This window comes from Rhinolophus sinicus, linkage group LG10 (genome assembly GCF_036562045.2).
Source record: "Rhinolophus sinicus isolate RSC01 linkage group LG10, ASM3656204v1, whole genome shotgun sequence".
In the NCBI taxonomy this organism is placed as follows: domain Eukaryota; kingdom Metazoa; phylum Chordata; class Mammalia; order Chiroptera; family Rhinolophidae; genus Rhinolophus; species Rhinolophus sinicus.
Window position 1 is genome coordinate 89,578,872 of NC_133759.1, and position 12,838 is coordinate 89,591,709.

Consider the following 12,838-nt stretch of genomic DNA (forward strand, 5'->3'; position numbering starts at 1 on the left):
CCCTGCCATAGCTTCCTTTCCTCACCTGCTCCGACCCCTGAGACTGTACCTCAATCCCCTAGACCTGGCGTGTCCGGTGTCTCATACACTCACTTGTTTATCCAGCCAGCCATTATCTCAACAAGTGTGTCCTAAGCGTCCTTAATAATAGCTTTGGATAACTGTTGACAAAACATCTTTCCCTTTCATTATTTTATTTCATCCTGTATGTGTGCATGTCAAGGAGTAGTGATTATTATTTTCTTTTATCTTGGTTCCACCACTCACTGAGATTCCACCTTTCTACTGAGGACTTTCTAACTGAATACATACCAGAGTCCTCCATTGAGCTCAAAACTGCTTGCTGAATGAATGAATGAATGGTGAGCAAAACTGATGCGATGCCAGGCCTTGTGGAACCAGCATAACAGTCAGTGCTTCCTGAGCCCATCTGTGTGCCTGGCACCGGGCCAGTCCTTCTCTGTCATCACCTCATGTAATCCTCACAACAGTGCCTAGGAGACGGTGCTATCATTGGTCCCATTTTACAGATGAGGAAATTGAGGCTTGGTGAGGTGAAGTTGCCCCTCATGGCCCTTGTCTTCCCCCACCTTGTGTTGTAGAAATTCAAGTCCCTGTCTTACACCCTTCCGCCCACACTAGACTCCTTGATGGCAGGAGCCACATCTGTTTTCCCTCTGTTCTCCCCACAGTGTCCTGTATGACGCTGGCCCCCAGTGGCACCAATAAGTGTTTATTACTTTCCGTTGTTTTGAATGAAAATTTGGGAAAGGAAAGGAGGACATGGTGAGGAAGAGATTTAGTGGAGAACGCCAAGCAAGGGGCAGACAGGAGCATAATGCTGGGTCAGCGGTGGGAGCTGTCTTCAAAGACCATTTCATCTAATGCCTCCCCTACCCACATTCAATTTTTGGAGCCTGCCAAGGAGTTTCTCAGACTGCTTGTTCAGCACCAGTGACAGGGAGCTCAGCACCTATTGAGGCATGAGATAATCCAATGAAATCACTTAGCCCAGTGCCAAATGGTCCCTTGATAGCTCATCTTTACTGAGTGCTTTCTCTGTGCTGGGTACATTAAATCCACACAAGCGCCAGGAGACGTAGGTACTATTATTATCCTAGTTTGACAGATGAGGAAACTGAGACACAGAGAGTTATATAATTTGCCCAAGGTCTCACAGCTGGTAAGTGGCAGAATACAGAATACCACTCAAGGCCTGGGATGTGGCACTGGAAAGCATGCCCTCCTGACCTTAGGCCAGCACTGTCCATCGAAATAAAAGCAAACACATATGTAATTTTAAATTTTCTAGCAGCCACATTAAAAAAGAAACAGGTGAAAAAAGGAACCTGTGAAATTTATTTTAATAATACATTTCTGTAAATTCAAAATAGCATCATTTTAACATATAATACATCTAAAGAAAGTTATTAATGAGACATCTTACATGCTTCTTTAGATACTAAGTCTTTGAAATCTGGTGTGTATTCTTTATTTAGAGCACATTCCTGTTTGAACTGGCCACATTTCAAATGCTTAGTGGCACATGTGGCTACTGGCCACCATATTGGATAGCACAGTTCTAGACTAGACTACCTTTGAGGTGCTTACTGGGGTATATCCTAGTGCAGAAGGAGAATGCAATACATGTTAGCTACTATTACGATTATTGTTATTACTGGTGGTCCAGGGGGAAGCTGGGCTGAGGCCCCAAGCCCCTGTCATCAACACTGATATTTCTATTTCTAATCTGAGTCCGCCAAGCCAGCAGCTTGATGTTTCCCAGGCTGAGCCAAGCTGTGAGCCTCTGGCCTGTGGGTTGAGAAGAGCCAGCCTAACTCTCTCTAGGAGGAAAGGCAGAGACCAGGCTGAAGTCTCTCCGGCTCCCCAGCCAGCCAGCTGAGCACCACATGAAGTGAGGCCTCCTGGGGCCCATCTGCCCTGGAGTGTGTGGGGCGGCCAGGCACACATCTGGAAGGGAGGGGGCAAAGGCCCCCTCCTTCTGGGGTCCCTGGAAGTAGCACCTCCTGCCATGCATTAGGCAGATTAAGCCTTTAAACAGAGCAAACAAACAAAAATATCCCCATCACTCTTTTAATACAAAATTTTTTTTCCATGAAACCCCATTAATTAAATGAAGCAGGAATGAGGGGTTTGCACTTCCCCCTATCTCTCTTTGGTTCCTGGACAGCTATTGAGGGCTTTCAATGTGAGCCAGTGGTTCCCAAACCTGTCTGCATACTGGAGTCACCTGGGAAATTTCAAAATATAGTGGTGCCCCCAGAGGTTGCGATTGAATGGTCTGCAGTGTGGCCGGCATTTTGAAATGTATAAAAGATCCTCGAGTGATCTAATATGCAGGCAAGTTTGGGAACTGTGGTGCTCACTTTTAGGGGCACAAGCTTATTTAACCCTTACAGTACCCTGTTTTCCCGAAAATAAGACCTAGCTGGACCATCAGCTCTAATGCGTCTTTTGGAACAAAAATTAATATAAGACCTGGTCTTATATTACATATTATATTATATTAATTATATTATATTCTACTATGTTATATTATATAAGACCCGGTCTTATACTTATAGTAAAATAAGACCGGGTCTTATATTAATTTTTGCTCCAAAAGACGCATTAGAGCTGATGGTCCGGCTAGGTCTTATTTTCGGGGAAACACAGTAGCTATGAAGCAGGTGTGGTGAAGGTTCCTACTCTCCAGATGGAAGAGTGGAGGTAAAATAACTGGCCCAAGTTCAGCCAACCAGGAAGCAGACATGGTAGGGATTCAATAGCCAAGGACTTACCCAGCGGTGTGCTGGTAAATGTTTAACAACTGGTTCTCGGGGAGGAGGGAAGGGGAGAGAAAACCTGCTTTGTAGCATTTGCCCATCTCCATGGTGTAACGACTCCCATCATGGCCAATTTCAAACTACCAGAGTGATGTCATTGAGGGCAGAGTTGGGAAGTCATTCACACCATGGGCTGCTGGATCAGTATGGGGGCTCCAGCAGTGGCTGGGCCACTCAGCATGGTGAAAAGAGGGTCCTATTGAGTGAGAGTTAGATATAGTTAGTAATTTTCTGTAGTTTTAGTCACAGAACTCTCAAATGAAAACATTGAGAACCCCAATATACCCAACTGATAAAAAGTAATATGTATCGGTAGAGGTTTATTTTATAAACGTAAATCATAATATCTTGCTCTTGTCCAAACTGGGCCAGGCCATTTTGGCCCCTCAAGTTAGGGTGAGAGGGATTTGTGAGCAATAGGTGGCATGGGAAGCATGTGCTGTGCCCCAGGCCCACCTCTAACCCTTACCATCCATGTGGCCTTGGGCAAGTCCCTGTCCTCTGGGCTGCCAGTTTCTTGTGTCCAGAAAGAGCCCGGACAGCACACAGGCCCACTGGGGTGTGATTTCTCAGGCCAGCCTCGGCCCTGCCATCCCCCTGCCCGACCCCAGCCAGCCTTGGCCCTGTATTTATAGCCATGACTTCAGTCTCTCCAATTCTGCTGAAGCTGGTTCCCTGGCCCACATATTTATAAACCTAGCAGGGCAGAAATAGATGTGACGTGCAGGGGATTTGGCTGATTTTGTGAGCAGGCTGGATTCAGGGTATCCATTTGGAAAGTGCTCACATACCTCTACTTGCTGGGTGCAGCGACTCACGGGCAATCCAGAACTGGAAGGGCACTTGGAGATCCCAAGCCCAGACCTATCATTGTGTGGCTGGTTGTCACCAAGGTCACAGAGGGCATGGCAGAGCCAGGGCCAGAATGAAGGGTTCTTTGGCCTGTGCAAAATGGCCTCTCCTCAGACGCTCAAGAGAATGCCTGAGTAACTCCTCCAAATCCAGGCACCCATCAGGTCCTGGCTTGGTTGTTTTCCTGCTCTGGGAAGATGGGCAGAGATTACCCTCCCTGGGCTTCTGCTTCCCCATCTGTCAAATGGGAATAGTACTAGGTGCCTGCCTCATGAGGTTATTTTGGGAGAATAAACACGATCATACTTGAGATAACGTACAGTACAGTACTCAGCATACAGTACAGTGTTTAATAAACTGTCGCTCTTGTTCTGATTCTATCTTCAGTCACCCCTTAGCAAACATAACTTATTTACTCCTCACAACAACTATATGATAGCATTGTTATTATCCTCAAACTCATTTTATAGTATGTGTTTTACACTGAGGAGACTCGCTATCAATTTAATGAACTTGGAAAAGGAAGTTCTCTATGAAATAAGGTTATTGTGTGAAATCATATTTTTACATATTGGATCGTAAAAAATACTCAGTCTTAAATGGCAGGCGTGGTCATAGTGCAACATGAAGGTTCTGAAATGGTGGCAATTAAATAATCAGAATATTAGCATAAGAAATATATCTCCCAGGGCTTTTGCTCCCGAGTTTTGCCACCTAATGTTGATTTTCTGTATTTATAATTGCATATGAGAAGTTAACATAATAGTGAACTGGAAATACATACGCCATCCAAAACACAGGATGGCGTCTGTCAAGGTCTTTGTATTAATGCCACTGTTTTCTCTGTCCTAATGATACACTGCATTCCCCGGTCCGCTTTCCTACTTAATTATTTTTCCATTGCACTTATCACCATCTGACACACTTTCTTATTTATTTATTATCTATCCACCCCAACTAACATGTGCGCTTCACGTGGGCAGGGTTTCTTTCTCTTTTGTTCACTGAATACCGCCAGCACTTAAAATAGAGAATGGCACATAACAGGCATTCTGTGAATACATGTTGAATGAATGAATAAGTGAATGACTGAGTCTGAGTCTCCATTCTACCAAGAGGGCAAGTGAAATTCAGTGAGACAAGTGACTGGTCCAAAGTTACCCTATTGTGAGGCTATATGGAGGCCTGGCTGACATTTGTCTCTCCTGAGACCACCCCGTGTTCCAGCTTGGGGAGCTCTTCCCAGCCCCTCACAACCACCTCTCGCCAAGGGATAGTTTCCTGATGCTTCCAGAGCTCCCCAAGCTTCACATGATGCCAGTCCAACACTGGTCCCTTTTTCCCCAGGAGGTGGACCGGACCCGAGGAGAGGAGTGAAGTAGGGAGGAAGGAGGAGAGGTACAAGCGGGCTGGGCAGCCAAGGCAGTGATGGCGGGAGGCTAAGACAGGAAGGAAGGAGGCCAGGATTGCTCAGTTTGTCCTGTAGGACTCAAAGGAGGGATCGGTAACCTGGGGTCATACTTGCACATCCCTGTGGGACTGACTCTGTCCCCTGGAAATGCTAGGACAGGGCAGGTCCAAGAGGATTCAGGAATAGCTTCAACCTTGGTTGCTGTCAATCCCACCAACCACTCTGCCCAAGGCCTTTTTTGGCTGGGGAAACTGAAGCCCACTGAAAGGAAGTGACTCTTCCAAGAACACATAGCAAAGTCATCACACTTCCTCACGCTCACCAGTTCTGCAGGTTGGAAGAGCTTGGGATTCCCCCTTTAGAGCCATGGGGAAGAGACCCTCACCTTGGCTCCCATCCTCTCTGTGGGAGAGAAGCACTAGGCAGGAACATACTCTCAGCTTAGATTCTTGGTGACAACAGAAGCTTTCTTCCTAGTGGCAGGGAGAACTCAGCTCTGGACAGCCCAGACACTACTACCCCCCAACCCTGTACCCCAACTCACTGCTGATGCTGAGATGCTGCCAGATGGGGGTGGGGTCAGTAGGTACACCTTGAGCCGTCTGGACCAATTCTGAGTTAGTTACCCCTTCTCCCAGGGGAACTCCATTTTTATCCCTGGGTTATACATCCAGTTAATGCTTCAGTCACCCCAAATACATTATTCCACTTGCTACATATTTATTGAGTGACTATTATGTGCCAGCAATGTTCCAAGCATTAGCGATAATCTCCTCCCTCTGTCCCTTCCATCCTCCCAGTCTCACATCCTCCAACCTCCCCATCCTCCGATCCTTCCTTCTCATCCCTCATTCATTCATTCATTCATTCATTCACTCATTCATTCAGTAACTACTTACATTATTGAGGCAGTACAGCCTTATGAATAAGAGTGATATTTGGAGCTAGACCATCAGGATATGAACCCTGACTCAGTCACTTGCTGGCTGTGTGAGCATGGCAAGTCACGTGAGCTTGATTTCCTATCTGTAAAATGGTGATAATAATAGCACCTTCCTTGTAGGGTTGTGAGCAGGACAGAATGATGCACGCAAAGTGTCTAGAATAGCACCTGACATAGTAAACACTTCATAAACATCAGCTATTATCAGTTATTGTTATTGTGTGCCTGGCACTGCGCCAGATGCTGAGGAAATTGCTCGAAAACTCTCCTCTCACAAGGATCCCTGCATACCAGCCCTTTTTCAGCCGACATCTTCTGCCCTGGTCTTCTTGCCTCCAGCCCCTCAGTTAGGCCTCTGGTCCTGGGGGCCCTGCCTGGACTCATGGAAGGTCAGGGGAGGAGAGGGGGGAGGCTGTCCACTCAGAGGGAGCAGGGCTTATGGGGGAGCTGGCGCAGGTGTCTGGGCTCCTGGGTTCCAGCGCCAGGCCTACCTGTGACTTGCTGTGCCACCTGGGTGAGCCCTTCCCCGTTCTAGGCTCAGAGTCGCCCTCACTGAGATTTGGACAGTGGGTTGGCTGGATTCTATCAGCTCTCTTTGCTGGGGCTCGGCATCTAGAGCTTGTGCCCAGATACGGGGTGTGGATTTGGGGGCGCTGGCATCAGAGGACCCCCACTCCCATTTCTGCTGAGGCTGGGGCAGGCCCTCTGCTGCCCACGATGAAGATGTGCCCACACAGACAGGTGTGCTATGCCTGAGCTTGCAGCCTCCGGGCTGTGGCGTCCCCAGGGTCCGTCTGCTGCCACTGAGCGCATGGGGCCCAGCAGCTCAATTCACATCCTGCTCTATACTCACCATCCATTTGACCCTGGATGTGGAATTTACTTCTCTGCACCTCAGTTTCCCCATCTTTAGACAGCACTCGCACCTGACCCGTAGGAAGTGTTAGGTAAAGGGCGTGGCTTAGCACTAGCAGATGCTCAGCAGAAAGTGGCAGCTGCCATCGTTGTTATGGGTCCTGACACCCCAGCCCCACCCCCAACTCCATCTGGGCTTCACCCCCACCTCTCTCCTTCTGCTCCTGAGCAGGGTGGGTGTTCCAGGCCTCAGGCCCACATGGGGCGTGCCCAGGACCCCTGGCTGGGCTGGAAGTCCTCCCTCCTTGGGAGGGAGACTTGAATTGGAGTGCTCCTGCCAACCCCTCCCTCCTGGCTTGGCAGCATGAAGACAACGCCAGCCAAAAATATTTGTGTGGGTGGTGGAAAGTTAACTTTTCCGCCTCTCTCTTCTTTCCTGGAAACCGTGGCCACTGTCAAATACAGCAAAACAGAAGCAGGGATGGAGCGAGGCGAGGCCCCTGCAGGGCGTCAGAGGAGCCCTGCTCCCCATGCCCACTCCTTCTGCCTCCTGCCACCTGGCCCTATGGTGGTGCAGGTGGCGGGGTGGGGGGCTCCCGGTGCTTAGAATCATGGCATCCTGCAATGCCAGGACTGGAAGGACCCCCAGCATGCTCTGGTTCAATCCCACCATTGTGCCTTTGGGTGAACTGACTCCAAAGTGCAGAAGGCACCTACCCAGGGTCACAGCCAATTAGAGCTCTTCAGAATGCTACTGGCCCTTCGTGAGAGTCTAAGATTCTTTGAAACTCTAGTGACAGAAATCTGGCAGCAGCCGGTAAGTGAGAAAGAATTTGGAGAGTAATAAGGTCCTGAAGCCATCTCTTCTCTGTCTCTATGCCCACCATCATGGGCAAGGTGTCAGATCCTGGCCCTGTTGCTTCCTAGCTGTGTGATTTAGGCCAGAAGTCACTTGGCCTCTCCGAGCCTCAATTTCCTGACCTCTGAAATGGGATAATAACAATAGTACCTCTCTCACCGGGTTGTTGTAAGGGTTTCTTTGGATAACCTAAGTGAATAACCCACATGGAACAGATGTTCAATCTCGTGAATGCCCGTTCTTCTCCGGACAGAAGGTTGGCTTCTTTGTGCTGACTTCTCTGTCATTGAGGCTGCTGTGACAGGTGCCTGTGAGCTTTCTGATGCCAGTACCTGTTTGTCTTCCCCTGGCTGGTGCTGATTTGCCTCAGGACCTGGTAATGTGCTTATCTGTCCTCTTGCCCAGCAGACTCTCCTGGCACAGCTCCAAGCAGAAGTGGAGGCCTTGACCCAGACTGTTGGGGTGGGGTGGGGTGGGGTGAGGATGCCTGACCCTGCCTGGGGTTGGAAGCATGGCCTCCAGGTCAAGTACCACAGCAGCTGAGGTCAGCCCAGGCCCTGAGGTCACCAATATCCACAGACTTGCACAATTCTCAGGATTCTCATTGCCCAGGGGCAGCCAGTGCCTGTGTGGGGCTCTCTCTCCCCATTTGCAGTCAGGTAAGTGAGATCCTGAGAGTTCACACTCCCCGGAGTTCACACGGCTAAGTAGTGGTAGAATCAAGATTTGCAAATTCCAAGGTTTCCTCCCAAGTGTAATTGGCCATGGGCCCTGTCTTAAGCTCTCCCTGCCCATCCTGGGGCATCTCGTCCCCCTCTGCCCTGTGCCTCCACAAATGATTTTCAGATCTTTGTCTCCAGCCTGGAACTCTCCCTTGCTCCCCAGTCCCCCACGTGGAGTTGACTGTTCTCATCTCCCCCGGAAATCCCAAATCAAACTCATCTTCCTGTTCCCTTGAACACCTGCTCCTTCCCATTTATTTCTGATCTCTATTAATGAAATCACGAAACCACACTCACCAGAGCTGCATCCTAGACTCCTCCCCCTTCCTCCACACCCACTCTCCATCTGCCTCCCAGCCCAGTCAGTTCTTCCGCCCAAGTTTCTCTCCCATCCATTCCCTCCTCACATCCCTATAGGAAGCCTCCTGGATTATCATCGCAGTTATCATTTCTAAATCGTCATACTGTTGTTATTATTCTCCCTGTTATTCACAGCTCCTCGTGCCACCAGATTTTAAGGCTTCAGGAGCCACAGTACCCTATCTTCTTTATCCCCACTGTATCCCCATACCTTTTATAGTGTCTGAAATGTGATAGGAGTGCAAGACGTTTTTGTGGAAGGAAAGAATAGCCAACGCGTATTAAGCTACATCTCATAAACTGTGCTGAGTCCTCTGTATGCATTTTCTCACTTCCTCTTGAGGGCAACACTATGTTGGAGATACTACAGTTCCCATTTTACAGATGGGGAAGCTGAGGCTCAGAGAGGTCACGTGACTTGCTGCCCATCACACAAGTGGCAGAATTGGGATTCTAGCTCAAAGCCCATCTCCCTTGATGCACAGCCTTCTCAGGGGTCCCTGTGCCCAGTCTTGTGCTCTCTGCCCCACCATTCCTGTGATTCCTGTGGCTCATGTACCTTTGATGGCATGTGAGAGAATTCTTTCTAGGCGGTGTCCAGACAGTTTTAAATAACTACATATTTATTTAATATGTATTGGGAAAAAACGACTTAGCACAACATACTTGTGGTTTTCCTGCAATTATTGCTTAAGTCTAAAGTAATAGAAGTAAGTTATTTAAAGTTGATTTACGGGAAAATATCAAGCAAATAAAGTGTCAAGTGGCATAACAATATAGCAAAAATTGGGAATGTCAAGTGACTGAAGCTTGAGACTTTCTCATGAATGTGAGGACCTGGACCTCAAACCCTAGCCAGTTCTCAGGGCCACCCTAAGGTGGACAGGTCTCAGAATTCAACCCAGAACAACCCAAGAGCTGTCTCATATGCTGTTTCTTTTCTCCCTATGCAAACAGATCATCTTGAAGGAAGCCTCACTGACCAGACAGGTTAAGAAGGAAGGCTTGGGGGCCCACCAGCCCACCCAGCCCAGGAAGGCCTGCAGTGGGACCTAGCCCCTGTCCTGTGAGTCGGCTGAGGAAGGAAAAGCTGCAGAAAGCCAGAGGAGGCCTGGAGAGAAGCAAAGACCAGGGCTTCCGCAGGTGGCCCAGTCCCCAGCCCAGGCGCCAGCTTATCTGCATCGCTGAGAAGAGGCAGCGCCATGCTGGGCCCCCACCTCCCATCTCCACCCCTTGGACCCAGCGAAGGCAGACCTACTCCCTGCACCTTCCGGATCCCTGATGGGAACTACAGGTGTCTGGCCCTGGAGGCTGAGGAGAGTGGTGGCGAGGAGGGCCTGCAGGGGGAAGCAGGGCTCATGGACTTGGAGGAGGACAGAGTGGTCAGCAGAAGTGGGGACAACTCTGCCTGCAGAGACACCCAAGGAGCACCAGAGCTGCCCAAAGCTCTGGGCATCCAGCCACCCAGCTGCTCCAGGGAGGCACGAAGGGGACCTCAGCATGACAACAGGACCAGCCAGGCCTGGGACATAGTGAAGGCCCGGCAGGTGATGACAGTGAGCCCCAGCCCCAGCTCAGGGTCCAGGATTCCCCAGAAACCAGGTAAGCTCACGCCCCTTTTCCCTGGACTGCCAGAGTCACAGAGGACTGCACAGGTCCTTAACACAGGGGCTCCTGACCATATTTTTCCCCGTGAGGCCTCACAGTCCATCACAGTCCCACAGGCATGCCCAGATTCACAGCTGTGGAGACACAAGCTACATGCAGTTCCAGCTGTACCACATCTAAGCCCACTTTGTTCTCTGCCAAAGAGGGCATGTGAGAAGGCAGGGAGAGAAAGCCATGCTATCATGCTTGGTTGGAAAAAAGGCCCTCTCTTACTCTTGTCTGCCCTTTATTAATTCGTGGCAACAAATGACCATTGAGTGCGAGCATCTGATGGGGCGGGACCACCCCTGGAACATACTGAGTGCCAGCTACTTGAGATGCTAGGAACCCAGCACTGGGCAAAGCCGATGTGGTTGGTGCCCTCATGGAGCTTACGAGTAGAGACGGAAGCCTTTGATCTTCATTGGACCTCCTCATTTTACAGGTGGGAAAACTGAGGCCCAGAGTCAGGAAGAAGTGCTCCAGGTTACTAGGCCCGTCAGTGGCTGATTTGGGCCCACATTTCTCGCCCAGGCCTCGGTTTCCCAACTGTTAGAAACGGCAGGGGCAGGATCCACATCACCTGGGCTTCAGGGAGGACCCAACCACAGCATGTAGGGGAGAGTTTCATGTGTACTGCACCGATGGAAAGAAACAAGGAAGGAAGGAAGGAAGGAATGATAATTTTCTCACAGGCGGCAGGAGTTGGCAGAGCAGGGAAACCCACATTGAATCACCTCCACCGCTGGGCCCATGGAAACACTGAAGTGGGTCCAGATGGGAGGACATAAGCCGGGCCCTGCTTGCTCAGGCAGGAGCCGCTGCCAGCACCTCCTGGGGGCTCAGGGCATGCAGAGGACACCAGCCTGGGAGGCCTTGTGCATCAGCAAACTGCAGGGACATTTCATTTCTCTGCAGGCATTGCTGACGCCCTTGTTGGCATCTCACCAGCCATCCTGCCCACTCTCTTTTCTGAAATAATCTTTTCCAGGCTCTGACCACCCCCAGTAGCCACCCCCTCCACCCCACCATGCTTGGGTCACACAGGGAGCTGGGCAGGAGCAAGGAGGGGCCTTCAATGAATCTGGGGCAGGAAGAAGGACCCCAGGAGGGCCCAGTAGCCTTGAACTTGGAGGTGGGCTCTCACCCCAGAGTCAGCCCAAATTCAATTCCCGTAGAGCCTAAAATCCCAGTGCCTGTTTCCTTCCCCTCTCACAGACCATGATGGCTGGGGGTCAGGTGACATGGGTGTTGGTTCTGGAACCGATGCCAACCAGCCAAACCCAGGAAATCCCTTCTCCCTGGTGAGCTTCAGTTTCTTTATCTGTGAAAGAAATAAAAATATGAATCCTGTCTCCCTCATAGAGCTGTTGTGAGGTTGTAGTGATTTCAGATGGGGCAGTGTTTTGGAGATTTTAGAATAATCTAGGTAGGCATGTGAACGTGTTGATAATAATTAAAATGCTCACCATCAGCTCAATAATACAACAACTGTTACTTGTTAAGCCCTTATGTGCCAAGCCCACTGTGCTAAGAGCTTTACATATGTCATTTTATTTAATCTCATAATGCTCCTCATGAGGAACATACTGTTATTATCTCCAATGTACAGATAAGAAGAGTGAGGCTCAGAGAATATAACTGATTTGTCCAAGACTCATGACTAGCAAGCTGCTAAGATATCAATAAACCACCGTGTTTTTTTTTAATAGGGGGCTTTGCCCTGAACTACCACTGTATTCTGGATTTATAAGGGAGTCTTGTCTCCTGATACGTGGAGTGGAAGAGACTATGGATGGAGAGGGGAGAAGCAGGGAATACATTTAGTAAATCCTGTTGGCTTCTCACATGGAGCTAGGTCATTTCATAGTATCTCAATTTCGTTGATCTTACTATACTCTTTCAATGCAGGTATTCTACCCATTGCACAGGTGAGGCAACTGAGGCTCAGAGACTGAAGTCCCTTGTCCAAAGTTACATAATCAGTGTTGGAACTGAGACTATGATCGTGTTCTTCTTGCCTTACAGTCTGGTTCATTCCTCACTTAAATGTCCAGTCAGTTGGTTATCCAGTTCTGTCCTAAACATTTCTAGGGACAGAGGACAGAGGAAACAGTGACTTTAGGAGGACAGAATGGGCAGGAAAGACTTCTCAGAAGTAAAAGCAGGAAGGAAGCTGGGTCTTGCAGAAGTGTAGAAATCAGGTGGTCTTGGGTTAGAGCCCGCACTGGCCTTTCTGCTCCCTTGAGAAAGGGAGTGGCCAGAGTCCCTTCTCGCTGCCCGGAGATCCGGAGGGAAGAGGTCTATGGAACTGCCAGGTTATTAGTGGATTAGGGCTTCCTT

At 49.4% G+C, this 12,838-nt stretch overlaps 1 protein-coding gene across 1 annotated transcript in view; it reads left to right on the forward strand.

The window, feature by feature from the left end:
• Positions 1–9,805: 9,805 nt before the first annotated feature.
• Positions 9,806–12,838, forward strand: part of SYNPO (synaptopodin) — a 36,098-nt gene continuing 33,065 nt past the window's right edge. The window contains exon 1 of the mRNA XM_019734373.2: positions 9,806–10,450. Within this exon, the coding sequence (XP_019589932.2) occupies positions 10,051–10,450 (400 nt within the window). The 5' untranslated portion in view covers positions 9,806–10,050. The remainder of the gene's footprint in view (positions 10,451–12,838) is intronic.